General features: G+C 49.2%; 1 protein-coding gene across 7 annotated transcripts in view; it reads right to left on the bottom strand.

Annotated features, from left to right (window-relative positions):
• ARHGEF11 (Rho guanine nucleotide exchange factor 11) overlaps positions 1 to 26,338 on the bottom strand; it is a 54,098-nt gene that overhangs the window by 3,928 nt on the left and 23,832 nt on the right. For 5 of the 7 annotated variants that reach the window (XM_060269834.1, XM_060269835.1, XM_060269829.1 and 2 more), the window contains 30 exons: positions 25,890 to 26,009; positions 25,103 to 25,154; positions 23,660 to 23,736; positions 23,404 to 23,541; positions 22,869 to 22,943; positions 22,121 to 22,222; positions 20,840 to 20,938; positions 20,642 to 20,684; positions 19,800 to 19,896; positions 18,700 to 18,822; positions 17,621 to 17,644; positions 16,334 to 16,475; positions 16,117 to 16,213; positions 15,872 to 15,901; positions 14,595 to 14,721; positions 14,294 to 14,473; positions 12,696 to 12,743; positions 11,740 to 11,927; positions 11,081 to 11,227; positions 10,616 to 10,695; positions 10,363 to 10,488; positions 10,082 to 10,199; positions 6,320 to 6,498; positions 6,156 to 6,231; positions 4,409 to 4,576; positions 4,211 to 4,298; positions 2,080 to 2,187; positions 1,634 to 1,713; positions 1,137 to 1,367; positions 290 to 676 (listed from right to left, as the gene is read on the bottom strand). In XM_060269834.1, the coding sequence (XP_060125817.1) occupies positions 290 to 676; positions 1,137 to 1,367; positions 1,634 to 1,713; positions 2,080 to 2,187; positions 4,211 to 4,298; positions 4,409 to 4,576; positions 6,156 to 6,231; positions 6,320 to 6,498; positions 10,082 to 10,199; positions 10,363 to 10,488; positions 10,616 to 10,695; positions 11,081 to 11,227; positions 11,740 to 11,927; positions 12,696 to 12,743; positions 14,294 to 14,473; positions 14,595 to 14,721; positions 15,872 to 15,901; positions 16,117 to 16,213; positions 16,334 to 16,475; positions 17,621 to 17,644; positions 18,700 to 18,822; positions 19,800 to 19,896; positions 20,642 to 20,684; positions 20,840 to 20,938; positions 22,121 to 22,222; positions 22,869 to 22,943; positions 23,404 to 23,541; positions 23,660 to 23,736; positions 25,103 to 25,154; positions 25,890 to 26,009 (3,550 nt within the window). The remainder of the gene's footprint in view (positions 1 to 289; positions 677 to 1,136; positions 1,368 to 1,633; positions 1,714 to 2,079; positions 2,188 to 4,210; positions 4,299 to 4,408; positions 4,577 to 6,155; positions 6,232 to 6,319; positions 6,499 to 10,081; positions 10,200 to 10,362; positions 10,489 to 10,615; positions 10,696 to 11,080; positions 11,228 to 11,739; positions 11,928 to 12,695; positions 12,744 to 14,293; positions 14,474 to 14,594; positions 14,722 to 15,871; positions 15,902 to 16,116; positions 16,214 to 16,333; positions 16,476 to 17,620; positions 17,645 to 18,699; positions 18,823 to 19,799; positions 19,897 to 20,641; positions 20,685 to 20,839; positions 20,939 to 22,120; positions 22,223 to 22,868; positions 22,944 to 23,403; positions 23,542 to 23,659; positions 23,737 to 25,102; positions 25,155 to 25,889; positions 26,010 to 26,338) is intronic. The other 2 variants (XM_060269830.1, XM_060269832.1) reach the window with 2 other exon arrangements.

Raw genomic sequence — 26,338 nt, 5'->3', positions numbered from 1 at the left:
AGTGCTCAGGAGCTCCCTGGCTGTCTGAGGCGGCACAAACCGCCTCCATCCTCCAAGGCGGCCCAAGCAATCCTAACGGGCCAGGAGCTGGCACAGGGACCGGCTGGCAGCTCAGTGCCATGCTTGGCCCTGTTCTTCAGTCACAAATATTCACCCTGGACCTGCATCAGCTCTACCCCAGGCAGGGGAAGCTCAGGGAGGACACCCCACCCCACCCCTCCCATCAACCTCTTCACCAGGCACATACTCACACACATCCCACACCCCCGGGCAGGAGTCACAGACGTACCTTTCCGCACTACTTTGTAGCTGCTGCTGCCGCCACCCTGTCTGTCACTTTCTGCAGCAGCCCCTTGGCCGGAGGAGGGGTCTGTCGTCCTCTCATCTCCATGAGGCTCTGACCCTTCCCCTTCCTCGGTGCTCTGGGAGCCTTCAGCCTCCGGCCCAGCACTGCCCCCCTCTGGATCCGCTGCTGAAGATTTGGGGAGTTCCACGGCTCCGCTGCTCTCCACAGACTCTGGCGGCTCCTCCTGGCTGCCCGAGTCCTGACTGGCCAGCACAGAGTCCCAAGGCTGGCCAGCCCCGACCACAGAAGGGGTGGGGGTCAGGTCCTCCTCGGGGTCAGCATCCCGGCAGGGGAGGAAGCTGCGCAAGAGGAGGTGCCGCAGGGTCTCCACTGCAAGGTGAAAGAGAAGGGAGAGAGGCTCGTTGTTTAAATCCCCCAAGTGGGCTGAAGCCAGCCTCTCCTTGGTCCAGGGAGGAGAGGGCCTTAATCTTCCGCCACCATGTTCAAGGACCCTTTCAGGGCTGAGAGGAAGTAGGACGGCCAAGGAGAACAGTTGCAATGATACTCAAAGGTAGGGTTGCCATAAAAACCAGGACATCCCCGGAAGTTGTTGCGCTTTTTTATTTACAAAACTTGTCTAAGATCTAGGATGAAGCGCAGCCTTTCACAACCGCCCCGCCCCCCGGATGTCAATTCCACCTTTGAAATCCAGATATGTCCTGGAAAATCCAGACATATGGCACAGGATGAAATCAGGCCAAAGGCTGCCCACCCACCCCGAGCCTCTTCCATCCCCCAATCCCAGTGCAAAGACAGACACATAAAGGAAGAGAAGCAAGCTGGCTCTCACCGTCCTGCAAGGCTGACTCTGCCAGGCACCCGGGAAAGGCAGCCTCCGGAAGTGGCTGCAGCTGTTCATCAGGCCCAGGAGGAAGCTCCATCTCCACAGTGGGGAATGGCGACAAAGCAGGACACAGGCCTTCCTCATCCTGCTCCTTCTCCTCACTGCCTCCAACCTCTGGCTCTTCCACCAGTACCAGGGGCCTCTCCTCAGCCAGGGGGTCAGTCGGGGTATCGTCTGCTGGGGGGAGGAGGGGGAAATGGGAGAGAGAAAGGAAGTTTTGGAGCCCTGAAACAGTCCCCCCATACATGCCCCAAAGACAAAGAAGCCTGTTTGTGTGTGAGGGGGAGGTCCTGGCAACCAACAGAGAAGATTCCCCCCCAACATCTTCCATAGGGAGCAGCTGGATACTCCCAGAATGCCTTGCAACCTGCTGGACCTTGGCTGCTGAGGCTGAGACTGCCCCCATCACCACCTCCACCCCAGGGCAACCGCCAACCACTCACCTGAAATGTCCTCCTCCTGGGTGGACACAGAGGTGCTTGGTGCCAGGTTTGGGGAGATGTCAGCATCCTGGAGTACTAGGCTGAAGAAGGACAAAGATGTCCATAAATGCAGCAACATGGGGTGGGGGAGGAATAGCCCATCTATAAAATCCCCATTTTCATATCCCAAAAGTTTGCCCAGAAAAGCTGGAGTGAGAAAACAGCTTTTGACACACTATTGGCTGCAACTCATAGGGCAGGTGTGTTTATTTGAGGTGGGGAAGAAGATGTGGATGTTAACGAGGAGGTACAATTGAGGGGCATATTTTGCTCATTTAATAAGGATTCACAGCCTTTTTTTGTTTAAAGCACATGCTAAGTGCATCTAACTCAGCCTCCCTTTGCAGTTCCCTGCAAAAGGTCTTCTGTCTTGAGGAGCTGGGGGGGGGGTTGTGGTCCACCCTTACCTGGAAGGAGTCGCTGGGTGCAGCGGGAGCTCCTGGGAATGCCGCTTGGCAGGCTGTGGGGCGTTCCGGGTACCACTCTTCACCGCTTCTTCCAATAGTTCCATCCACCTGCCAAATAAAGGTTTTTTTGGGGGGTGTGAGGGACAGAAGTTACAGGCAAGTCCCTCCCATCTTAAGTAGCAGCTCGTCACCCAGCGCGAGTGCTAGTGGAGAGGGAGAGGTCTCCAGCGGAGACTCAGGAAGTGGTGACCGAGGCTCTGGCAAGGTAGCGGAGCCCATGCCCAGTGTGGGAAGGGAAGTGGGAGGCAAGGGAAGAAGGCCGATCCCGCCAACCCCGGAATTGCGCAGGAAACGACGGGGGCGGAGATTCAGTATGCCTAGACTACTTTGCTGGAAGAAAACACGCGAATCTCCATTCGGAGGTTCTGACCCCTAACAGACACCATGTACATAGTACTGTTCTGCACTGTAAATAATCAACACTAAATAAAAGAATGAAAAGACAACGCCTGAAGGAGTCGTTACTCTAGAGTAGCCGCTACAGCGCCTGTGACAGGGGGGAGGGGAGAAAAAGAAAGACTCTCTAAAAGCCCCAAAAGAGAACAGAGTGCCTTTGATTTGCCATCTTGAAAGGCAGGGGGACCCCACATTTATTTCATCAGCATCTTTTAATACAGAACAAACGTTTCCTAGAAAGTGGGACATTTACAGAAAATATCTTAAAGAACATTGTAAAAATGTGAATTCTCTGGCTGGCTTAGGATGACCCCTGTATGAACATAGAAAACCTTATTCAAGCAAAAATTTGGGGAAAGTTTGGAGTGATAATGAAAAGTGTGCTACTCGAAACCTGGGACTGGAAATCATAATAGAAGTTGTATTGTAAGAAGTTAACTTTTTGTAATTTGTATTATCCTTTGGTCTTTTCTTTGTTGACCGTTTTTTCTTTTTATATGTACAGATATATATATACACACACACACGGGCAGGCAGGCAGGCATGTTTTAACTGAAACTACTTTTAACTGCTTTTAACTGTAGTTGTTTTGAGGGAGGGGGTGTTTTGTTGCTGTGGGGGAATTTAGTGTTGTTACATTATTTACTAAAACTCAATTAAAACTTCTTGGGGGTGTGGGGTGGAGACAGTATGTTAACTGTTCTGGAATGCTTTGGTTTGTAGAATCATAGAATTGGAAGAGACCACAAGGGCCATCCATTCCAACCCCCTGCCAAGCAGGAAAGACCATCAAAGCATTCTTGACATAAGCCTGTCAAGCCTCTGCTTAAAGATCTCCAAAGAAGGAGACTCCACCACACTCCTTGGTAGCAAATTCCACTGCCCAACAGCTCTTACTGTCAGGAAGTTCTTCCTAATGTTTAGGTGGAATCTTCTTTCTTGTAGTTTGAATCCATTGCTCCGTGTCCGCTTCTCTGGAGCAGCAGAAAACAATCTTTCTCCCTCCTCTATATGACATCCTTTGATATATTTGAACATGGCTATCATATCACCCCTTAACCTTCTCTTCTCCAGGCTAAACATACCCAGTTCCCTAAGCCGTTCCTCATAAGGCATCGTTTCCAGGCCTTTGACCATTTTGGTTGCCCTCTTCTGGACACGTTCCAGCTTGTCTCCTTCTTGAACTGTGGTGCCCAGAACTGGACACAGTACTCCAGGTGAGGTCTGACCAGAGCAGAATACAGTGGTACTATTACTTCCCTTGATCTAGATGCTATACTCCTATTGATGCAGCCCAGAATTGCATTGGCTTTTTTAGCTGCTGCATCACACTGTTGACGCATGTCAAGTTTGTGGTCTACCAAGACTCCTAGATCCTTTTCACATGTACTGCTCTCAAGCCCAGGTGTCTCCCATCCTGTATTTGTGCCTTTCATTTTTTTTGCCCAAGTGTAGTACTTTACATTTCTCCTTGTTAAAATTCATCTTGTTTGCTTTGGCCCAGTTGTCTAATCTGTTAAGGTTTTTAAATTGTCTGTTTGCCCCCCTGGGCTCCCTGACTCCTGACTGATCATGCTGCCCACAGGCCAGTTTGCATTTTAATCTCCTGCTCCTTCCCACCAAAAGGAGATGGGGGTGGGTGGGTGGGTGGGAGAATAACAGATAAAAATATTACGTGTTTTTTTCTGAAGAGCTCGAAGCTACCAGTTCGTAGATCTGGGGTCCCAATTCAGAAGTGCAAATGATGAAGAGGGCTCGCTTATCTGTAGAGAGGAGAGAGACAAGCTGGAGGGAGGGTTGACCCACCAGAGCTGGCATGTGTAGCTTCCCACCTCTGAATGAGGGCTAATGGGTTTATGGCCTGCTTTCCTACCTGTTGCCACAGAGCGGATGAGGACTGCGTTCAGTTTGAGGACAGGGCTGAATGTTTGTTTGGTGTCCGAGGAGCCCAGGGCCATCTTGCTGTGGCACTTGAGAACCAGCTTCTCGTCCTGTTTTTGCAGAAGTACCAGGAGGTCTTCAAGGAGCAAGACGTGAAGATCTAAGAGAGAGGGAGGGAGGGTTGGGGTTGTGAACCGGCTTTGCGCATCCTGATAAGGATGATGTTTTTCTGGAAGATATTCAGGATTCATTTAGTTATTTGATTTTCCACTCTTTATCAAAAGATCCCAGGGCGGTGTACAACATTAAGAACCCATTTTTCGGAGCATAATAATAAATACATAATAAAAAGCATAATAATAGATAGCATAATAATAAAACAATAATAATAAAAAGTTGTTGTCCCCCCACAGCTTTAACAGCCCATAGATTATATAATGGCCAGAGGCCTGGGTAAAGAGGAATGTTTTTGCTTGGCACCTAAAGACATGCAATGATGGTGCCAGGCGAGCCTCTTTGGGGAGAGCATTGTGCAGATGGAGCCACCAAAGAAAAGGCCTGTTTTGTTGATCTGCTAATAAGTAGGTGGGTGGGAGGACCACTTTGCCTTTTGTTTTGAGAGTTGTACCTCTAGTTTGAGCTTAATTCGTTCCATAGGTCAGTTCTTAACCTGAAACTGTTCCAAACTATTCACTAATGGGGCCTCTTGCTGCCACTGCGCCGCCAGCACACAATTTCTGTTCTTATCCTGGGGCAAAGTTCTCAACTTGAGGTAACTCTTCCAGGTTAGCAGAGTTTGTAACCTGAAGCGTTTGTAACCTGAGGCGTTTGTAACTCGAGGTACCACTGTATTGCTAATCTTGTTCATTACAGTACTGTTTACAGGGCTTCTGTTTTTCCGTAAGATCTACATTATATGAAATTTTAACATACTGTATTATATGATCCACCACTTCCCTCCCTGCTACAGCATTATACATGTGCAGATACTTTTCTTTGATGTAAGTCTGACAAGGCCTGTCTAGACATAGGACAAGGGAAGGTCTATCTAGCTCAGGACTGTTGCCACTGATGGGCAGCAATGGCTCCCCAGGGCCTCAGGCAGGGAGATACTGCCAGTGTGGATTAAACCTTCTGCATGCCAAGCAGGTGCTCTGCCATGGAGCTATGAGGGCCCTTCTGAAGGCTGCTGATCTGGGAGAGCCTTTTAATCTGTGGCCTGTTGTCCTATAACTTTAAATACTATTATGTGTTTTTAGTTTATGAATGGTTTAAATTTTTTAAAAGACTTCTATTGTTTTAGTCTTTTGGTAAACCACTTTTGAGCTTTTTACAACCAAGCAGTGTATACATTTTATTAAATAAAACAGCTAATTTTATTAAATTCAACAGCTAAAGCTTTGCTTGTTTTAGGGACCATGTTCCAAAATTGCTTGGTTCTGTTAATCTTTTCAGAAGCTGTCTCTTGACCCCTTCGCTTGGTTGATCTAGTTCAGTCTTGTCTACTCGGGTTGGCAGCAATGGCTCGCCAGGGATTTTCGGCTCAGGGATCTTCCTACAACAGAGCCACAACTCCTCTGCACTTTTGATTACTGTTTTAATCGGAAAGTGGGATATAAATTAGAAAAGTCAGCTGCAGAGGAAGCGCACACAGGCTTTCACTCTGAGAGAGGCTATGCCACATGCATGTGAGCACATCCATGGACTGAGAGGAGCTGTTGTTTTTGCCAGCCACATACCCACAGTCTTATCCTTGCTGATCCGCCAACTCAGAGGGCCCTCGTGGATCATGCGACGGCTTCGGAGGTCGAGGTTCTGGACAGCAGGGGCAGAAAAAGGCAGCATTTTGAGGAGATGAGCAGGATAAAGCCAGGGATTCAGGTGCAGGGTGAAGGGGTTGTACCTTGAATTCCGCTGCCAGCGGGTTGCTGGTCCGCTCCAGTGAAGTGGCATCTAGGCGCTTCTGGTAGACCTCCAGGCGCTGCTGGTTTTCTGCCCGCTTCACCGCCTCATTCACATACCGGAGGATCTCTCGGCACTGGTCCCGGGCCTGGCAAAGCTTCTTGTGCTCCAAGGTCTCTCCTAAGCAATGAAGGTGCAGAGTGCATGTGAGAGAAAGATGGGCTAGCAGCCACTGGCAAAATTTGTTTCTATTTTTGGAAAACCTGGGAGGCTGCGTTTGAAACACACGGGGTGGTCCCAAAGTGACTTCCACTACAATCTAGAAACAGTGCTGCATTAAAAAACAAAAGGATGCCTGAAAGACAGATCAGCAGCAGCAGTAGCACTGATACATGATGCAAAATAATCCTTGTTGGTTAATATGAAAACTGGCTTCTGAATAGCACCCATGCTCTACAGACACAGCCCCACAGGGCGCTGATGCACAGTGCACACACACCACCATCATCTCTATGTATGCTGACTCACAACATCAGAAAGCTGACACAAGTTTAAAAAATGCAGTACGATCACATCTTACATGGAGGGTTGTTTCCAATAGCTCCATGTATACACAACGATCGTGTACGCCCAAATCCTTGGAGCTGTTCCCGCAGCTCGAGTGAGACAGCAAGAACCCCCTTCTCCCAGAGGCCACAGGGCAAGTGGGCCTTGCCCAGCAAACGAGACACAGAGCTGAAAAGCTATTTTCGTGCTGGGTAACCCCAAGCAGACCCGGCCTTGACTGGATTTAATTTGTGCAATTTCAAACAGCAAGTTGAATGCGCTTAAGAGGAGATTGTAATGTGTGACATTTGAATAGGAAGAGACGCGGGGGGGGGGGGGAATGGACTGCAAAAGATTCCAATGGGAAAGAAAAATCTACTCAATTACAAAATAACGCAAGAGATGGAATATGCAATAGGTCAAATGAAGATAGGTAAAGCACCAGGACCAGACGGGCTCTCAGCAAAATATTATAAAGTTTTGAAGGAGTGGCTAGTAGAGCCATTGAAAGATGTGTGTAATAACATTTTAGGAGGGGACCAAACACCCGATACCTGGAAAGATGCTTTTATAACTCTGATACCGAAGCCAGAAACGGACAGAATGCAAATGAAGAATTACCGCCCCATCTCCCTGTTAAATGTGGATTACAAAATTTTTGCAAATATATTGGCTGCAAGATTGAAGAAGGTATTGAAAGATTAGATTCATCAAGATCAAGCAGGCTTTTTGCCTGCGAGGCATATGAAAGATAATATTAGAAATATTATTGATATTTTAGAGCGATTAGGGGTAAATATCAACACCAAAGCAGTATTAATGTTTATCGATGCAGAGAAAGCTTTTGACAATGTTTCTTGGAGTTTTATGATACAGAATATGGAAAGCATGGAGGTGGGGCAGGGCTTTATCAATGGTTTAAAAGCAATTTATTCTGACCAGAAGGCAAAGATTATAATAAATAACATAGTTTCAGAGGAAATTAGAATTGACAAGGGCACCAGGCAAGGGTGTCTACTTTTCCCCTCTACTTTTTATAACAGTCCTGGAAGTTTTATTGAATATGATTAGGGAGAATGGGGAAGTGAAAGGAATTATAGTAGGTTCAAAGCAATATAAGTTAAAAGCCTTTGCTGATGATCTAGTATTGACTTTGCAAGATCCAGAGACAAGTGTAGTTAGTGCTTTGGAAGTGATTCAGGAGTTCGGACAGTTGGCAGGATTTAAATTAAATAAAATAAAGACTAAAGTCTTAGGCAAAAATTTATCAATAGAGGAAATTAATAGATTACAGAACATTACAGGGTTGACATTTGTGAAGAAGGTGAAGTACCTGGGGGTGAATATGACTGCAAAGAATATTAATTTGTTCAAAAACAATTATGAAAAATTATGGAAAGAGATAAAATATGACCAGAAGGATGGTCAAATTTGAAGTTATCCCTTATGGGCCACATTTCTGTTATAAAAATGAATGTATTGCCAAAGATGTTATTTCTATTTCAAGCATTACCTATTGTTGATAATGTTGGTTGTTTTAAAGAATGGCAAAAGATATTATCAAAATTTATCTGGCAAGGGAAAAAACCAAGAATTAAATATAAACTTTTAACGGATGTTAAGGAAAGAGGTGGTTTTTCCCTACCAGATCTGAAGTTATATTATGAAGCAGCAGCCTTTTGCTGGTTAAGAGAATGGTTTGCGTTAGACAATGATGACATACTTGACTTGGAAGGACATGATAATGCGTTTGGATGGCATGCATATCTATGGTATGATAAAGTTAAGGTTCATAAAGGATTTAAAAGTCATATTATTAGAAAATCCTTGTATAATGTATGGATTAGGTATAAAGATTTGTTAGAACCAAAAACACCCAGGTGGATTTCACCGACAGAAGCTAAGACGCAGAAAAGATTGAATATGTCAACAAAATGGTTGAAATATAGTGATATTGTAATGGAGGAAGGTGACCAGATGAAGTTAAAATCTTATGAGGTGTTGAAGAGTAAAATAAATGATTGGTTACAATATCATCAAATTAATGAAATGTATAAAATGGATAAAAAAGTTGGTTTTCAAATGAAAAAGTCTAAATTGGAAACGGAATCGATAAGATTCAAAAAGTAAGAATTTGTCAAAAATGTATAACCTATTGTTGGAATGGCATACAAAAGATGAACAAACAAAATGTGTTATGATTAAATGGGCAAACGATGTAGGACATAACATCATGGTGGAAGATTGGGAAAGGTTATGGAAGCATAATATGAAATTTACCGCATGTACAGTGTTAAAAGAAAATTTGATGAAAATGATGTATAGATGGTATCTGACACCGGTAAAAGTAGCAAAGATTTATCATAAACAAGATAATAAATGCTGGAAATGTAAAAAGCAAGAAGGAACCTTCTTCCACATGTGGTGGATGTGCCCCCAAGTGAGAGACTTCTGGGAAAAGATTTATAATGAATTTAAAAAAGTGTTGAAAAGCACCTTTGTTAAAAAAAAACCAGAGGCCTTCTTACTTGGGATAACGGGAAATGAAATACCTAGGAAGGATGTTACTTTCTTTTTGTATGCCACAACAGCTGCAAGAATTCTACTTGCAAAGAATTGGAAGAATGAAGAATTACCAACAGTGGATGAATGGCAGAAGAAGTTGATAGAATTTATGGAACTGTCTGAGCTGACCGGGAGACTCCGGGATTGGAGTGAAGTAGCAGTGGAAGAAGACTGGAAGAAATTTAAAATTTATTTAAAGAATAAACGTATAATAGATTAGAATTAGTGGAAGTGAGGGAGATAAAATAGAGGTTGTAGATAATACAATGGTGTGAAATAAGTATTGATAGAAGTTAAGGACAATTTAATTAAGAAGTAAGATCTAGATAGAATATAAAAGGATGAGATATAAAAGATTAAAGAATTAAGGTATAGTTAAAGTAACAATTAGAATTTATATAAGATTTAGAGTTTACTACGGAGGATATGTAAAGAATCGCAGAATGAGGTGGAATGAGGAAGTCAATAGATTGGAAATAAGGTTTGTTAGAATTTTTGTTTTTGCATTTTTTGTATTTTTTGTATTCTTGTTTTTTCTTTTTTATGTTTTGTAATTTTTTTGTGTGTTTTGTATTTTTGTATGTTTTGTTGTTTGAGAAAATCTTTAATCTTTAAAAAAACAATAAAAAAACAAACATGAAGAGAGAGATACCATCTGTGTACTTGATGATGTTCTCCAGCAGCAAAGGGTACTTAGTCAGCCGCTGCATCTCTGAGATGATGAGGTCTTTCAACTGAAGGCGGCGGCACTGAGGGTTGCTCTCGGCTTCCTGGGAAAGGCAGGGAGAGAGAGAGACAGCCTGTGTTTCTCTGGCATGCAGAGACAGGAGAGGGCTGGCCACTGAAAAGTCCCTTCCTCTCCCATCTCCTTCCTCCCCCTCCATTAGCTGCCTCCTCCACATGAGGGTGGCAGAGGCCCCACCATGAGGATACCTGCATGAACAGCTGGAAGCGAGTCTCCTTCCGCTGCTTGGTTTTGATCAGCTCAAGCGCCATGGACTGGTATGCGCAGAAGCGGGCAGCCATCTGCTGGAACTCCTCACGTGCAGCCCCGTCAAACTTGGGGGCGGGGGAGAGGGCAGGGAAGAGAAAACACTCCTGGGTTAACCTCAGGCAGGTCAGGAGCTCACCTAGTGGCCCCAAGGCAGCTGCCCCCTGGCCAGCCCACGAGGTCTGGGATCCTCACCCGTGAAAGCATGAGGTCCCCAATCTCTTTGACGATGGGCCCTTCCTCTCGCAGCCTCTTCATCGATTCCGAAAGAGAATCTGGAGAAGGGACATGTGGTGGGGAAGGATGGTGAGGAAGGGAGAAAAGGTAACAGAAGGGGATGGAGTACGGGCCTAGTTTTAAACTCCACACAGTCACTCTCTAGTTTCAGTGCCAGGCTCTCAGCAGTGGGCAGACAGCCTGCCTCAAAGCCAGCCATTTGGGGTCCAGCCAACATCGCAAATGGGATCAAGACCACAACCAGGATTTCCCTGCCCCCTCCGCCCCGTGAGATTTAGCAACTGCAGGGCTCTTAGGCTTTGTTCCAATTCTCCTCCTGAGGAGGGGGCTTGTGGAGGGGAGACCCACTCTGCCTGCTGTAGAAACCACAGAGGGGGGGGCTGGTCCAAAGGGGCTCCAACTGAGCAAGAGAAGCAGCCTTACTGTGGATCTCCAAGACCTCTGGGAGGTTGGGGAAGAGGAGGGCCAGCTCCTCCCGGGAAAGAAGGCTCTCCTTTCTCATGCGTTGGTAGAAGAGAACGTCCAGGACACGCAGGATCCGCAAGTGAGAGCCCTCTGTCACAAACAGCTCTGCGGAAAGAGCAGGAGAAAGGGAAAAGTTTTGATTTGTTCTTAAGAGATTTGGGTTGTGACGTAAACCTGCTCTCCTCCTGAACAAAAGTGTGCCATTGGTGAAGTGATGCATTGTTCAGTCAGACCCCTGGTCCACTTGGCCTGATGGTTCCACTCTCTGCTGGCTCTCCAGGGTCTCAGGCAGACCCTGTTCCCTAGGGTCGACCCTGGGACCCTTTGCCACTGAGCCATGTGGCTCTTCCCCAGCCCGGGCGCCAGTACAGAGCTAATGGCTCTGGTTACCAGGGCAGCACACACACCCCTCATTCGTCTAGGGATTCCTCTTCTTTCTGGAGACATTACAGCACCCCTGAGGGCCAGGAAGCCCACCTCCCTGCACTTGGCTGCCTTGGCCCTACGTCAGAACGTTAGAGCTCACCAGGAAAGCCCCCCACTGCCTTAATTTAAGCAAGTGTAGAGCCCCCACCCCCACGTCTTTCTGATGGCGGCCACAGGGAGACCCTCCTCACCATTGATGACTTCCTGGCGGTCGATCTCCCGCTGCGTCAGGGAAGACACGACTTCACGGCCGACGGTGTGTTGCCAGTTTTGAGAGTCCAGCTCCAGGTCCAGGTCCGAGAGCTGGATGAGGTCGTCCTCCAGCAGGTGGGGCAGGAAGGAGTCGGTGCTGAAGCCCAAGTTTGGGGACTCGATGCTTCTGCACCAGTGGGTTGGAGAGAGACAAGAAGGGATGTCAAAAGACGGTCTCTGAGAAAGGTCCTCCAGCCTCATAAACTGGGCCTTTCTGGAGCTAATGGTGCATAAGAGCTTCAGAGTTCGCTTGCTGATGCAAACGAGAGCCTAGGGATGCTCCTTCCCACTTCATCTTTTAGCTCTGTGTGCTTTTCAAGGCTCAGGTTAATTCTGCTGGATCTGAATTGTATCCAGAGCCTTTGGGAAAGTGAAGTTTGCACATGTGCTCATTTTCTCTCGTCCTGTCTCTTGCAGTTGGGTGTTCTGATCCAGGGAAGGAGCGAGGGAGGTGCCAAGGGGCTCACAGGCCTAAAAAGGTCGGTGACCCCTACCCTAGTTCCTTCCTGGCAGCCCATCAGTGGCAGCCATCTTGCAAGAGGGCCTCTCTCCCAACACAGGGTCTTTATAGCCCCATTATGAGCCAGCTGGACCCAGAAGTCTCTTTCATGTTGCAGGACGCCTCAACTGTGAGACAGAGAGACTCAACTAAACAAGCCTCCAGTTCAATTTCTGCTCTGGGGTCTCTGCCCCGGTCCAGCGATGAGAGGGAATACCCCACCCATGCATACACAGGACCCCCATGACCAAGCACAAGACAGTCATGCCCTCTTCCCCCTGCTCCTTTGGGTCACCAACAATAAGAAGATGAAGAAGAAACACCTAGAAAAGACATTCTTCCTACCCCATGGAAGAATGCCCGTTTCTCCTCGCCCTGGCTGCAAGGGTAGCTCACCTGCGCCCCATTTTGGGAGTGTACGGCGGTGTGGGGTTTTCCAGAGACCTGGAGGCACAAGAAAAGATTATAAATGGTGAGCCCCACAAGCTCTGTGTTTAACTCCCTCACGGCTGTGGGAAGGGACCCATCCAGCAAACACTGAAGACACTGAGCGCAGACTTCCCCAACCAGGTGCCCTCCAGGTGTTTTGGCCTCCAGCTCCCATCAGCCCCAGCCAGCAGGGTCAAATGGCACAAGGACGATGGCTGGGCTGATGGCAGTTGCGAGTCCAAAAGACCTGGAGGGCAGAGAGTGAGAAGAGTGACCACTTTCCTTTGCAAACAGACAGAGGGCTTCTCAAAGGAAGAAAGGCAAGGAGGGGAGGGGGAGAAAGGCACCCGATGAAGACAAATGCTGCACATCTTAATTAAGGACCACCTTTCCCCATATAGGCCCACTTGATCGTTTTGATCTGCATAAGGCTCATTCTGCACCTTTAAAGAACTGGTATCTTACTGTGGCAGCTCCTACACTCTGGAACTCCCTGCCCATTGAGATTAGGGAGGCACAAGGACGATGGCTGGGCTGATGGCAGTTGCGAGTCCAAAAGACCTGTGTTCTTTTTGGGGCCTACTAAAATATTTTGTTTGGGCAAAGCCTACCAAGACACATAGAAACTGAAATGTATTTTAATCAGCCATTTTAGCTTATTAGGCACACTTTTAACTTCTTATTTCATTAAATTTGCTTTTTGTAAACTTGTTTCTAACGCTGATTTTTTTTTAATGGGCCATTTTAAACGTGCATTTTATACTCTTTGTAAACCACTTAGCAGCTTTATTTTAAGTTGGGCAGGATGCAATTTTTGCAAAATAAAGTAAATGAGAAGAAAGCTGCCTTAGCTGCTCGGTTAGTAATTTATTTACTTTATTTATTTAGCAAAAACTGCATCCTGCCCACCTGTAAATAAAACACTGGTTTACAAACAATATAAAAGAGGCTGCTTAAATTGTGTCATCCTGGATGCTAATGTTCTCTTAATGTTGAATGTTAATATTGGGAGACAGATAAAAAAAGTCCTTCATGCAGCACATAGCTAACCTATGGGATTTGCTCCCATTTGAGGCAGTAACGGTCACCAACTTGGATGGCTTTAAAAGAAAGCTCAACTAATCCATGGAGGAGAGGGCTATCAGTGGCTCCTAGCCAGGACAGCTCTGTTCTGCCTCCCCAGTCAGAGGCAGCCATGCTCCTGAATCCTAGTTGCTGGAAACCACAGGAGGGGAGAGTTGTTCTTGCCCTCGGGTCCTGCTTACAGGTTTCCCTTTGGGGCATCTGGCTGGCCACTGTGAAAACAGGAGGCTGGACTAGATGGGTCCAGCAGGCTGTTCTTATGTTCTTAATGCTTATGTGCCAAACTTGATGCATGGCGCAGAACAGCAACCTTCAAGATGGAACAATGATAAGTCACTTCTAAAAAGATGCCCAGCAAACAACAGAATTTATCTAGAAAGTGTTCAACTTTTGCAAGGTGTTGGAATGAGTACAGAAGGTGGCATTAGACCTTAAGGAGCTCTCCCCCCCCACCCCGCCCACCCAAGGTGCTCAATTTTCACCTGGCAGAGAGGCTGGACGCAGAAGATGAGGCCGACTGGTGGAGGCGGGTGGCCTCAGCAGCGGCGTCCATATCTACATCGCTGCGGGAGCGAGGCACATTCTCTGCTTTCCGCAACCTCTTGAGCTCCTCCCGGCCCTTCAGGCTCTCCGACCGGCCGAGTTTGACCTCCGACCTGGAACTGAAGCCATGAGGGAGAGAAGGACAGATGAGGACTGGGAGCCCTGGAGCGTCCTGTGCCCACCCACCCCTTGCAGGGTGTTCTTGGCCCCAGAGGAGATGAGTGGAGCCCGTTCTCCTACCTGTCCGACTCCAGGAGGTCCTCAGGGAAGCTGCCGGTGGAGAGGCGCTGCAAGCCAGGCTCCTGCGAGTCGTAATGCTGGTTGTTCTCAAAGTGCTGGATGATGTTCCTCACGTTGCCGGGTTTAACTGGTCAGAGCAGGAGGGAAAGTCAAGATGTTAGAAGGCCCCAATCCCCACATAGCTGCAGACTTAACTGGGGGATGAGGGGGCAGACACCAGGGTCTGGCCCAGGAGAAGGTCCAAGGCAGCTGACTGGTGGCACTGTGTAAAGGGAACTGAAGCATGACACTTTTTTGTGGGGGGGGGGGGTAGACTTGTATCCAATGCCAGTAGACCCTCTGCAACTAATGGACATGAACAACTTGGGTTCACTAATTTCAACTGGTCCACTCTCAGCAGGCCTTGCCTGGATAAAAGCCTGGAACTCCTTAATTACACAAACACACTCCGCTTCTACACAGCTACTCATGGGATGAGAGGGCCCTGCCTCTGCTCTCCCCTTCACCTGGTTGCTTCCCTTCTCACCATCCTGAAACTCTCTCCCCACTTGAAGAGGCTCGGCTTAGGGAGGAAACCTAGGTGTGACTATGGATTCCCGCAAGGGATTCCCACAAAGGAGGAACCCCATGGCCTCAAGCCCAGCCCAGTTCCAGGGCCCCCCAAACACCCATTGGCAAGAAATCAAAGGGGAAGAAGGGCTGTAAGCAGAATGACATCAAGGGGACATGATCTGAATGACCAGCTCTGAAGGAGATGGGAGGGGAAGGGGGAGTGCTGCCTTCAGTTCTGGGGAAGAAGGCGCAGTCTCCCCACGGTGAATGCAAGGGATGGTTTGCACACCTTTTCCCAGGCAATCTCCCACAGCAGAAAGGGCCCCCTGAGGGCAGTGCCAAGACCAGGGAGGAGAGGAGGCATCTGCCCAGCCTGCCATGTTCCTCACAATTGCATGGCAGAGGAGGGGATGTGACACTAAGCCAAAGTGTGCTGTCCTGGGCACAGAAGTTAGGCAAGAAAATGGAAGTGTGGCTTTTGCATGGGGATGGAGAAGGAGATCCTGAGCGATTAAATCCAACCCATCCTCACAGAATAAGCGACAACAACAATTTCAAAGGCCTTTTCTGGAAAAAGATACTTCCTCGCCAATGTTTTTTTAAAAAAACAAAAACAAAAAACGACAACACAGCAGCAGCAGCAAGGTGGGGTGGGGAGGGGGGATGAGCTGGGAAGGGGGTCAGGGAGAAAAACCAGCAAGGGTGTGTGTTCCTTTTGTTTTTACCTTCAACAGGGGACAAGGGGACATGAAATGCTGAAAAGAAAAACAAAAAGAATGGAATGTCAAAATCAATGTCAAAATCACACTGATGAAAAAGACAGAAAAAGGAGGAGTAGTAGCAAGGAAAGAAGGAAGGAAGGAAGGAGGAAGCCCGGCTGAATCCACCCCCAGAACACACTGCAGGAGGGGGGGGGGGTGCTTAGCACCATCACCCCATGCCCTCATGTGCCTCTGCCCCTGGTACTCACTGCTCTGGGAGGAGCTTTTGGGCTTCCCAATGTACTTGAGGATGGGGTTCCGCTTCTTGTCCTCCATGGCATCTTTATCCTTCTTGGTGCTGCTGCTCTGTTGACCCAGGAGAGAGAGAGACACACATACATACATACACACACAGAGTGTGTATTAGGAGAGGCACAGGACACACACACCCTCCGCCCCCCCCCCCCAGCCTGACCACCAGCTCACCTTCTTGGCCTTGGGGAAGAAGGGCAGCCACTTGTCTTTTTCTTGTGCCTGTGACTTCTCCACGACGCTGACTGGGCGTGCCTCTCGCGGACGGATCCCCACATGGCCCATGTAGGTGTTCAAGGCGAAGCTCATGGGGGCGCTGGGGGAAGGGAGAGGTGTCAACTGAGCCCCACAAGGGGAAGGGAAGAGGCTGCTGGCATCAGGGCATTGCAGGCCAAGAAGGAAGCCAGTGGGAGGGAGAAAGGCAGAGAGAACTCAAACTAGAGGGCACTAAATGGTGCAAGACCCCTAACATCAAGAGTGTGACAGCTGTCCCTGGTGTTGGACAGGCTGGCTCTGCTCTCTCCTGATCGCCTGTGGGGACACAGAAGAGAAAAGCCCTTCCTAGAGAGAGGGTGGCACAGGGCTGGTGCTCTGCAGCTCTTTCCTGAAATGCTATGACTTTACTGAACTGTATCCATTGTTTTGATGAATTTGCTCTTGATATTTGCTTTATTTATATGCTACTGTGTTTGATATTGTAGCGATTGCAGTGTTTGTTTTTTGAAAGCTATTGTGGTCATTGTTGAGCTGCTTTCAGCTCAATGGTTGCTGTTGGAAAAGAGCGCTGCAAATATTAAATCAAGTCAATGTTTTAAAAAGTGTGTGTGCGCAACTGCAGCTCCTTCCAAGGTTGCCCCATAAGGACACCCAATGCATTCTGGAAGGGCACCCAGGAAATGTATGTACAAACACTTCACCAGCGACAAAAAGAGCCATAGCAGCTCCATGGCGAAGTACCTGCAGAAGCAAAGTCCCAGGTTCAGTCCCCACTGGCAGCATCTCCAGGTAGGGCTGGGAACTCTGCGGAGTTGCTGCCAGTTAGTGTGGACAATACAGGACCAATGGCCTGACTCAGCAGGAGGCAGCTTCCTATAACGGAAGGGATGCCTGAAGAGTTACTGAAGAATAAATGGAATGAACTTCAGCAGGTTCACCGAGAGAGGCTCAGTTCCTAACTGATGTGTGGGTACCCAGAAACCTAAAAGGTGGAACAAACCCTATTAACTAAACTTTGTGTCTCCTGGGTGCTTTTCAGCCAAAGAAAGCCTCAAGGCAGCTGACATGACACATACGTAAGATAAAAACCCAGAAATAAAGCAATATGCCATATGAAAAGTAAAAGGGAGCAGGAAAAAGCAGGATCACTGGCAGCCTCTCAGGGGGGCCCTTGGCATTCTTCCCACCTCTTAAACAGCCTGACCTAGTAGCCCTGGGGGGCTGAGGTTCGAGGGAGACACTCACCTCCTGTCCTCTTCGTATTTCGATCTGGAGGAAGGAGACAAAGGAAGGAGGAGGAGGTTAAGATGCATCTTCACTTCCTACAGCCTCTCCTCCTCTGCTTATAGCCCAGTCGCTTCCAAGAGATGGCTCACAGGGGGTCCACATGCCCAGGCAGGAGAGCCTCTCTTGCCCATTAGTCTATATTGCAAATCTGCCTTCTTCTCTGTACACTGGTGCCCTCTGGATGTTGCTGGGACTCACATCACCACCACCACCACCACCCCTGACCACTGGGCCATGCTTGCAAGAGGTTGGGCAAGCCACAGGGTCAACCATTCCACTCACCATGGGAAGGCACATTTTTTATCCCCAGGACTGCCCTATCCTATCGTCTCCCACCTTGAGACCCACACACAGGCACATAACCCTCTGCTGGCAAGTCTCCCTGGGGGAAGATCCCTGCCCCCCGTTCCTGAGGGGCCCAGCCCCACCCTCACCCTGCAGCCAGAGGGGCTGCTTGTCCCTGTAGTTACACAGAGCCTCAAGCTTGGCAGAGCACCACATGCACAATCCTTCAGGCAGGAGGGGGCTGTGGGGACAGCACATCCTATGCCCAGCCACTATGGCTGTCCCAAATTGGAGCAGGACCCTCTAGAAAACCCACTGGTGATTCCAGGACCTGACAAGATTAAAGGGGTCACTACTTTTACCCCTTTGTGTTCTCCAGTCAGAGGAAGGCCTCGGCCACCAACCAGGGCAGGATCACTCCTCTCTCTCTCTCTGAGGACACTCCCAATACACCAGCCACAAAACAAGCCAGCCTGGCTCTGAGCCACAACTTCCAATCACCCTTCATGATTCCCTCCTGCTTTATTGGCATTAACTCAATAAAAACGGGTCCTTAAAGAAAAGCAGAAGCCGGCTGTCAAAGTCTCCAAGAGCAGATGATGAGCAGAGCAACAGGCAAGAGTCCCAGAAAGTTTCCTATATGATATCTGGAACCTTGCAAGGCCCTCGACACACACATACTGTATACACACACATTAATGCTGCAGGAAAGTAGTCTCAGGTGTGTAATCTCAGATTACACACACACTCACAGAATGTCTCCAAGCTGAGCGATCTGCTTCTCGGCCACCTGGCGCTCCTTCTGGGGGTCTCCATCAAGGTCCATCAAGTCATTCTCCCCGTACAAGCTTCCCAGGCCCATAGTGCGCTTGGTCCTGCAAGGCCATAGAAGAGTCCCAGGGCAGGATGAAGACACTCCTCACTCTGATCTTTCATTCATAACTCTGTATCCCACCTAACCTGCCCCCGACCCAATTTCCCCAGAACTCAAGGCGGCTTAGAAGATCTAGAAGTAAAGTCAAGTGACCCAGAGGAAAGCAATGCGACACCTGAGATGATGCCGTTTCATTCCATTTGGCCTCTCTTTTAAAGCACAGAAGAGGAACATTTGCTGAACAGTTTTGCTTTTTAAAACAGCTCCAGCTGGCTGGAAGTAATCGCTGTCAACTTCCTGTCTTAGAAAGGGACACTTCCTCTGGGATTCCCGCTTGCATGAAGGAGCATCAACCCCGAAACAAAACTTTCTTCTGTTCTATTGCAGGTGGAAGTGGGTACCAACTAAGGGGTTCACGTAAGACACACAAAATCGCATCAAAACTACTCAAAACTGGAGCAGTGGATTAAACAAGTGAGCTGAAGTCGACAGATTAAATTAATCAGCATACAAATGCACTTCACAGTAATTTTATTTTCGTGTTTTGGAAACTAAGAGGGAAATGCACAGATAAGTGTGTGATGATAAATGGCTAATGGGAAGATGTATAACCACCCTACACACACACACACACACACACACACACACACACACACACACACACACACGGATGAATGCTCATTGCCTCAAAACTGCCCTGTAAACAAATCCAAACGAAGGCTCAGTAAAGACCTAACCCTGAAAATCTCAGCTCCGCCATGTAAGCCTTGGGCAAGCAAATCAGGCCGAAGGTTGAATAAACTATTTGCCTATAGGAACCTTCTGATTCCCTTCTGATACGGTGTGTTAGTTCTGCCCTCCAGGCCTTTGGGCTCGCTGCCCACAATCCCTTCACCTCTGCCACCTCCAATTTTTCTTATCAACATACGGTACTTTCGCAGCCGTAGCCAAGGAAGGCACTGGGCCATCTGAGCTCACCTGTAATCCTGGATCTGCTCCTGGATCTCAGGCATAACGGCCTCCTGGGCCTCTACAAAAATGCTTCGGACATCCTCCCCGTTCCGCAGACAGGAGTCTGGAGGAGCCACAGGTGGGGGGGGGAGGAGAAACAAGTCTTATGAAGGTGCGACAAGGGGGAGGCCTGGAGGCTTCTATAGACAGGAGGAGGGAGGAGGGAGACTTTACAACAGGGAAGAACATCTCTGACCCTCCAGGTGCTGCTGGACTCCAACTCCTAACAGCCTTGGCTGATGATGATGATGGGAGCTGGGAGTCCACAGCTGCTCCCCCACCCGCTCTACAGCCTCCAAGGAAATGCCTTGAAATGCCTCATAAGAACACAAGAAGAGCCTGCTGATCCACAGGGGGCCCATCTAGTCCAGCACCCTGTCCTCAGTGGCCAGCCAGGTGCTCAGCAGATCCTGAGCACAACAGCATAACATAAGAACCACCCTGTCGCTGGATCAGGCCAGTGGCCCATCCAGTCGTTCTTGCAGTGGCCGACCAGATGCCCCAAAGGGAAACTCTCAAGCATGACCTGAGTGTAAGAGCACTCTCTGCTCTCCTGAGGTTTCCAGCAACGGGGTATTCAGAAAGCATCACTACATGCTACAGAGCACAGCTTGTTTCCAAGGCCCTTTTGGGTATGGGCCAGTGACATTTTGTTCTTGGGGCTGATCTGTTTGCCCTGACTCAAGGGGCACACAGGAAGAGAAGGAAATTCCTCACAAGCCATCACTACATGTCTCTGCTCCTAGATTTCTAAACCTGAAAGGGTCACAACAGCCCTTTTGCTCATGTGCAAAAGAGGTCAAACTCACCTATCTCAGCCAACAATTGATCAGAGACCTTGACTCTCAGAGGCTGAGGAAGGGAAAGAAAAAGACAGCATTGACCCATCAGCAATGGGTCTCCCGAGGCCTCTCACATTCCACAACACCAGTGCAATCTGGTACGTGATGTGGCTGGGGGTGGGGGAAAGGAGGAAGCCCTTGGCTGCCACCCGCCTGATCACTCACCGCAGTTTTCTCCAGGAAGATGTGCCAAATGTCCTTCCCAAGACCCCGGGCTTCCTTGGGGCTCATCTGCTGGCAAACATCTGCGCACAAGTATAGCAGCTGCCGAGGAGAGAGAGAGGAGGAAGGAAGAGGAGAAAAAACACCGCATCAGAGTGAGAGGGAGAGGATGAAGAAATGCCTACAAGAGAGCCGAAAAGGGTGGGGGGGAGGGAGGAAGTGGGCCTGGCAGGGCATCCTCGGTATGGAGTTGCCATGGGAGCCCCCAGGGAAGACACCATGCCGAGTCCAGGATAAATGGGGGCATCTTGCCTGGCTGGAAATCGAGGTGGGATTGCGGGTGGGGAGGGTGTTTCGTAATTCTTGCACGAGCAGGAACTAACTGTGGCAACCACAGCAAAGCTCATTTTACAGGCTGCAAGAATTACGAAGAGGCTGCTTTCTACTGGGTCTGACCAATGGCCCATCTAGTTCAGTATTGTCAACACTGATTGGCAGCAGAGGCTCTCAGGGAGGGGTAGCCCTGACCTGGCAAAGTCAAGGATTGGGCCTGGGATGTTCTGCATGTACCCCCCCACCGAGCCTCCAGAAATGAAGGCTGCAGTCTTCATGGCTCTAAATAAAGAACTGATTTGAAGGGGAACACAGAAAACTGCCATCTACCAAGTGGTTCTCTGGGGTCTCCATCCTCCTTTTTAGTGGGATGAATCCTGCTCACAAGGCACCCCATGTTTCACTTTGGTCTCTTCATAATGTGAGAAAGAAAGTTATCTCCCAGTCTGAGGCAACAGTGAGGGCTGGGAATATCTTAATTTGAACATACACCTTATAAATACACAGGCTTAAGGCACACAACTAGAAAACTGCTTGCCTGTCCATCAGCCCCCAATCTTCATGTCGAGAGCATATTCCACACATAGGTTCATTTGCCCTATGGAACCTGATGCCTGGCATGCAGGACACCAGGAGCCAGATTTTTACTAGCTTTCCTTTGAAAGACAAGCATCTGGGTCTTCATGCCTGTGGGAAAAAGCTGGCAGAAAGCTAGCTAGCTTCTTTCCTTCCTGTTGTAGTGCCTGTTCCTGAGAACACAGGCTGGATGAAAAAAGTCTGACACAAACACCAGCAAGCTCCCTCCCACCTTCCCGACACATCCCAGGACCCCCCCCCCAATCTCCATGCAGCCCAATGGCACGTTCCCCTCATCTCTTCCCACTGGCTCTGGCCCTTGCCTTGGGAAGGATGAAGGGTAAAAGGAAGAAAGGAGCCCCCTTTGGATCATACCAGAGGACTCGGGTCAGCCTGAGAGAAGATGTAGCGCAAGAAGACGCCCAAGTGCGCCAGCCGCGTCTTCAGCCTCCCTAAATCCTGGAAGAGGGAGTCACACTGTGGGGAGAAGAGAGGAGAAGAAACACACTCAGTGGTTACTGGATGACAACACTGACCCTGGCACAGGGGCCACACTGACTGCCTATATGTTCCAGAGTCCACCTCAAAGTGCTTGTTTTGGTCCTGCAAAGCCCTTCATTGCTCAGGACCTCCAACATCTAATGGGCAGCCCAGACTTTGTGTTCATCATCATCATCAGGCCCTTCTCTGTACCCCCTCTGACTGAGATCCAGAGGCTGGCCTTTTCTGCTGCGCCATCTGCCCTCAATCTTTGCCCAGGGAGGTCCTCCTGGCACATACCTTACCTTAACATCCTATCAGATCCATCCTATCAGAGTCCCATTCAGACATGCAGATTCTCCAGGGCTTGAGAGGGGTTACGATCTGACATTGGGGGGGTGGCCTTAGAGAGGTACTGTATTCTTAAACCTGATAAATGTCTTTACATAGTGTATGTCAGTTTCCTAGAGGCATTTTGCACTTGGCAGCTAAAATTAATAATAATAGTAATATTTTAAAATTCTGAATAGGAGATGCCTTGGGCCAACCAGCCAACCCCATCCTACCCTACTATTAGAAGGCCTGTTACCGCCCCCACCCCCCAACCAAGAAAGCAGGAGTGAGCCAGGGATGGTGTTACTACCTCATTGTTGAAGTATCCCGGGTCGTAATCTTCCTCTGGACCAATGATGAGCGGCCTCAGCATCCGATCCGAGCCCTGCAAAGAGTCATTTATCAGGGTGAGCCACATCATAAACTGCGGAGGAAGACCCACACGACTTATTTTTTTGGGGGGGGGGGGTGAGAAGCTGAGAATAGTTATGTCTCAGCTTCATTATCTAAAATTGAAGTTTCAGAAGGAGAGCAAGCTAGTGTGCAAGCTATATGTGTATTTAATGGTCTCTGATGGGTAAGGTCTGTATTCACTACTGTTGTTTTAGAAATCTGAAACGGAAAAAAAAACCCCACCCAGAATAATACTCCCCCCCCCGGCAAAAAAAAGAAATGGAAGTTCCTACCCACCTTGTGATCATGGGGTGGGTGAGAATCAAAATCCCAACTGAAGGGTTGAGAAGCTCAAGAGGCTCAGAAAAGCAGGAGAGGCAGCAGGGGTAATTTTTCAAGGGGTGCTTTTAAAAATGGGGAAGTGTGTGGGGACAGGAAGTCTGGATCCTCACCTGTTCTGCGGAGGGGGAGAATGGCGTGTCTGAGCCCTGGCGCCGATGGTGCTGGAACATTCTGGAGGTGATGACTGGGGAGGTGTGGGGGCTGTCCAAGCCGGGGTCAGACAGGACCGAATTCCGATTCAGGGAGATCTGCTTCAGGAAGAGAAATTACATGACTGAGACCACACACACGCACACACACACACACACACAACTTTCATTACCGGCCCAATGAAGCAGAAGCCCAAGCAATCCCTTCAGCACTTGCCTCGCTGACAGAGGGGAACCGCTCTGTGCCAGAATCCATGCCGCTGTCCCCGTCCTGAGAGTCCAAGGAGAGGCGCCCTGGAGAATGCAGAAGGGGGGCGGGCACAGTTAAGAGCTCTGGCAGAAACTAAGAAAGCTTGAGGTGGGGCCTCCAAACTGTATTTGGCAGGAGAGATTCAAGAACATACCAGAACATAAGGAGAGCCTGGCCGCTGCTGAATCACGTCAAAGCGGGTTGGACTAAATGACCCCTGGGGTCCCTTTCAACTCTAGAATTCTGTGATTCTATGATCTAGTCCAGCATCCTGTCAACACAGTTCCTTAAGAACCTAGAAATTGAGACAGACTGCCTCTGCACCTGGTGCTTTCTCCTTCTCAAACCACTTCCATCCCAGAGAGGAACTTTCAAACAACAATGAGCAAATGACTTTGCTTATTTCCTCTTCCCTCCTAATCCATTTTCCTTTTGTGCTGAGTCTTTTTAGATGGCAAGACTGAAGCGGGGCAGAGACAGACAGTCTTGCCTGTAAGGTGTTCTGCAGTGTGTGTGTGTGTGTGTGTGTGTGTGTGTGTGTGTGTGTGTGTGTCTGTTTTGGGTTGAAGAGTGGGATAAAAAAATGTATAAATGAATTTTGCACACTTGTCTTCTATGCCAGTGTTTCTCAACCTTTTTTGGGCCACAGCACACTTTTCTATGAAAAAAAATCCCGCGGCACACCAACTCTGTGCCGCCCTATATTTAGTTTAGTTTGGAGGGGAGACGTACCGGTAAAGCATGCCGCTGAAGAACTGCTGCGCGGTAGCCAGGCGGACCCACCAGGCGCAGAGCCTGCGGAGCGAGCGGGGACAGACCCCAGGCGGGCAGACACGAGCGCGCAGCTGCCGCCGCCTCCCTCCCAGCCACCCCAGGCAGCCGCCGCCGCTCTGGCCCAGCGAAGAGAAGCCCTGCGCAGCCTTCCCCGCCTGCCTCCTCCTCCCCAGGAGGGCGATTTACATTGTCACGTGCCTGGCGGCCGCCAATGAACAACGCTGACCCGCCGGAAAGGAAGCCGGCCGGGTCACGACGCGGGCACTCGCCTCGCGTCGTGACCCGGACGGCTTCCTTTCCGGCGGGTCAGCGACGTGACAGTGCAAATCGCCCTTCTCGTCGCGGCACACCAGCCAGTGTTTCGCGGCACAGTAGTGTGCTGCGGAACACCGGTTGAGAAACGCTGTTCTATGCATAGGAAATTTGTTGTTTTTTCCCCCCATTGTGTTCCCTAAATGTAAAAGAACAGCAAATAAGGGAGAAAGCTCAGCTAGCCCCGACCCCCTTGACACACACAAACACACACCATTTCTGAAAACAAGGCCCACAAATCAGTGGAAACCTCCTTTGCTGCTTGGGAGGAGGTAGGGACAGTGGCTGTCTGGCCCTGGCATCAAGTCCCACAGGACAACTCACCATCAGTGACTCGGGAACTGCTGAAGTCACCGAATAGCCGGGTGGTGGAATCCTGAAAAGGAAAGAGGTTGAGAGCTCAGCACCAGATTGACCCTCCCTGTAAGAATGGGGGGGGGGGTGAATGGAGAAAAGCAACACTGGGATCAATCCTAAGACTATCGTAAGGGCCCAGCTTCCAAAGGAGGCCTGTCTAGTTCCGCCTCCTGGTCTCACAGTGGCCAAATGCCCCTAAGAACCCAGACTGCTTCTGAACCTAAGAAGAGTCTGGCTGCTGCTGGATCAGGCCAGCTGTCCTTGTGGTGGTTGACCAGGTGCCCCAAAGGCAAAGCAGGACCTGAGTGCAACAGGAACACTCTCCCCAGGCATTTCAAAATTATTATAGAATAATTACTTTAGAAGGGACAAAAACCTGATGTGGCAAGACGCATACCCCATTGGGGACTAAGCATATTGTTCTGTGGCTGCAGAATGCCAACTGAAATTCGGGGGAGAAAAGCAGGGCACCAGGAGGGAGGAGAATGGGATGGAGGAGAGTGTGGCTGGCAGCCGCCTGCAACAGGAGCACGGCATCCCACTCTGTTTGGATGGAGCATGGCGTGCTCTGTGGGTGGCACAGGAACTCTCACGTAGTTGGCAAACAGCACCAACTGCCACTGTCCACTGAGCATCGCCAAGCTCAACCTGTCACAACCTTCACTCATCCTCACAGACAGTCCACGCTGCCCCAAGCAGCCAGCACCCCTGCCCCCTCTGCAACATAGCGCCCACCCCCCAGCCACTCACTCACCAGAAACCCTCCTGTCTCTTGGCGGATCTTGAGCTGTAACTGATTGACTCTCCGGCGAGCACCTTCAATCTGTTCCTCGATCAGGGAAGCTGGATTCCGATTGTAGGCCTCGTAGCAACGCTGCTCCAGGGTAGAGGGCAGATACCAAGATTATAGGCTGCTTTTTAAAAAGAGAGATCCAACTGGTGGCCGCCATCCCCCCCCCCTTGACTGACAGGGAGCCAAGGTTGTCCAGTAGATTTTGCAAAGGGCTAGCAAAACATAAAGCATTGGCCAACACCATCAATTCACAAGAGTGATGGCCGCCATCCCAGTTGTTAGAATTGGTTGAGACAAGAAGGGCAAGGGCTGGCTTCTGCAGAGACAGAAAACCCCTCCAATTTGCAAGAGCGTGGCAGTAAGAGAAGGGAAACGGCAACATGGTTTGGCTGCTTGCTTCAAACTGGGAG

This window comes from Zootoca vivipara, chromosome 17, assembly GCF_963506605.1.
Source record: "Zootoca vivipara chromosome 17, rZooViv1.1, whole genome shotgun sequence".
Classification (NCBI taxonomy): domain Eukaryota; kingdom Metazoa; phylum Chordata; class Lepidosauria; order Squamata; family Lacertidae; genus Zootoca; species Zootoca vivipara.
The sequence above is the reverse complement of the archived record's forward strand: the minus strand, read 5'-3'. Positions and strand labels throughout refer to the sequence as shown.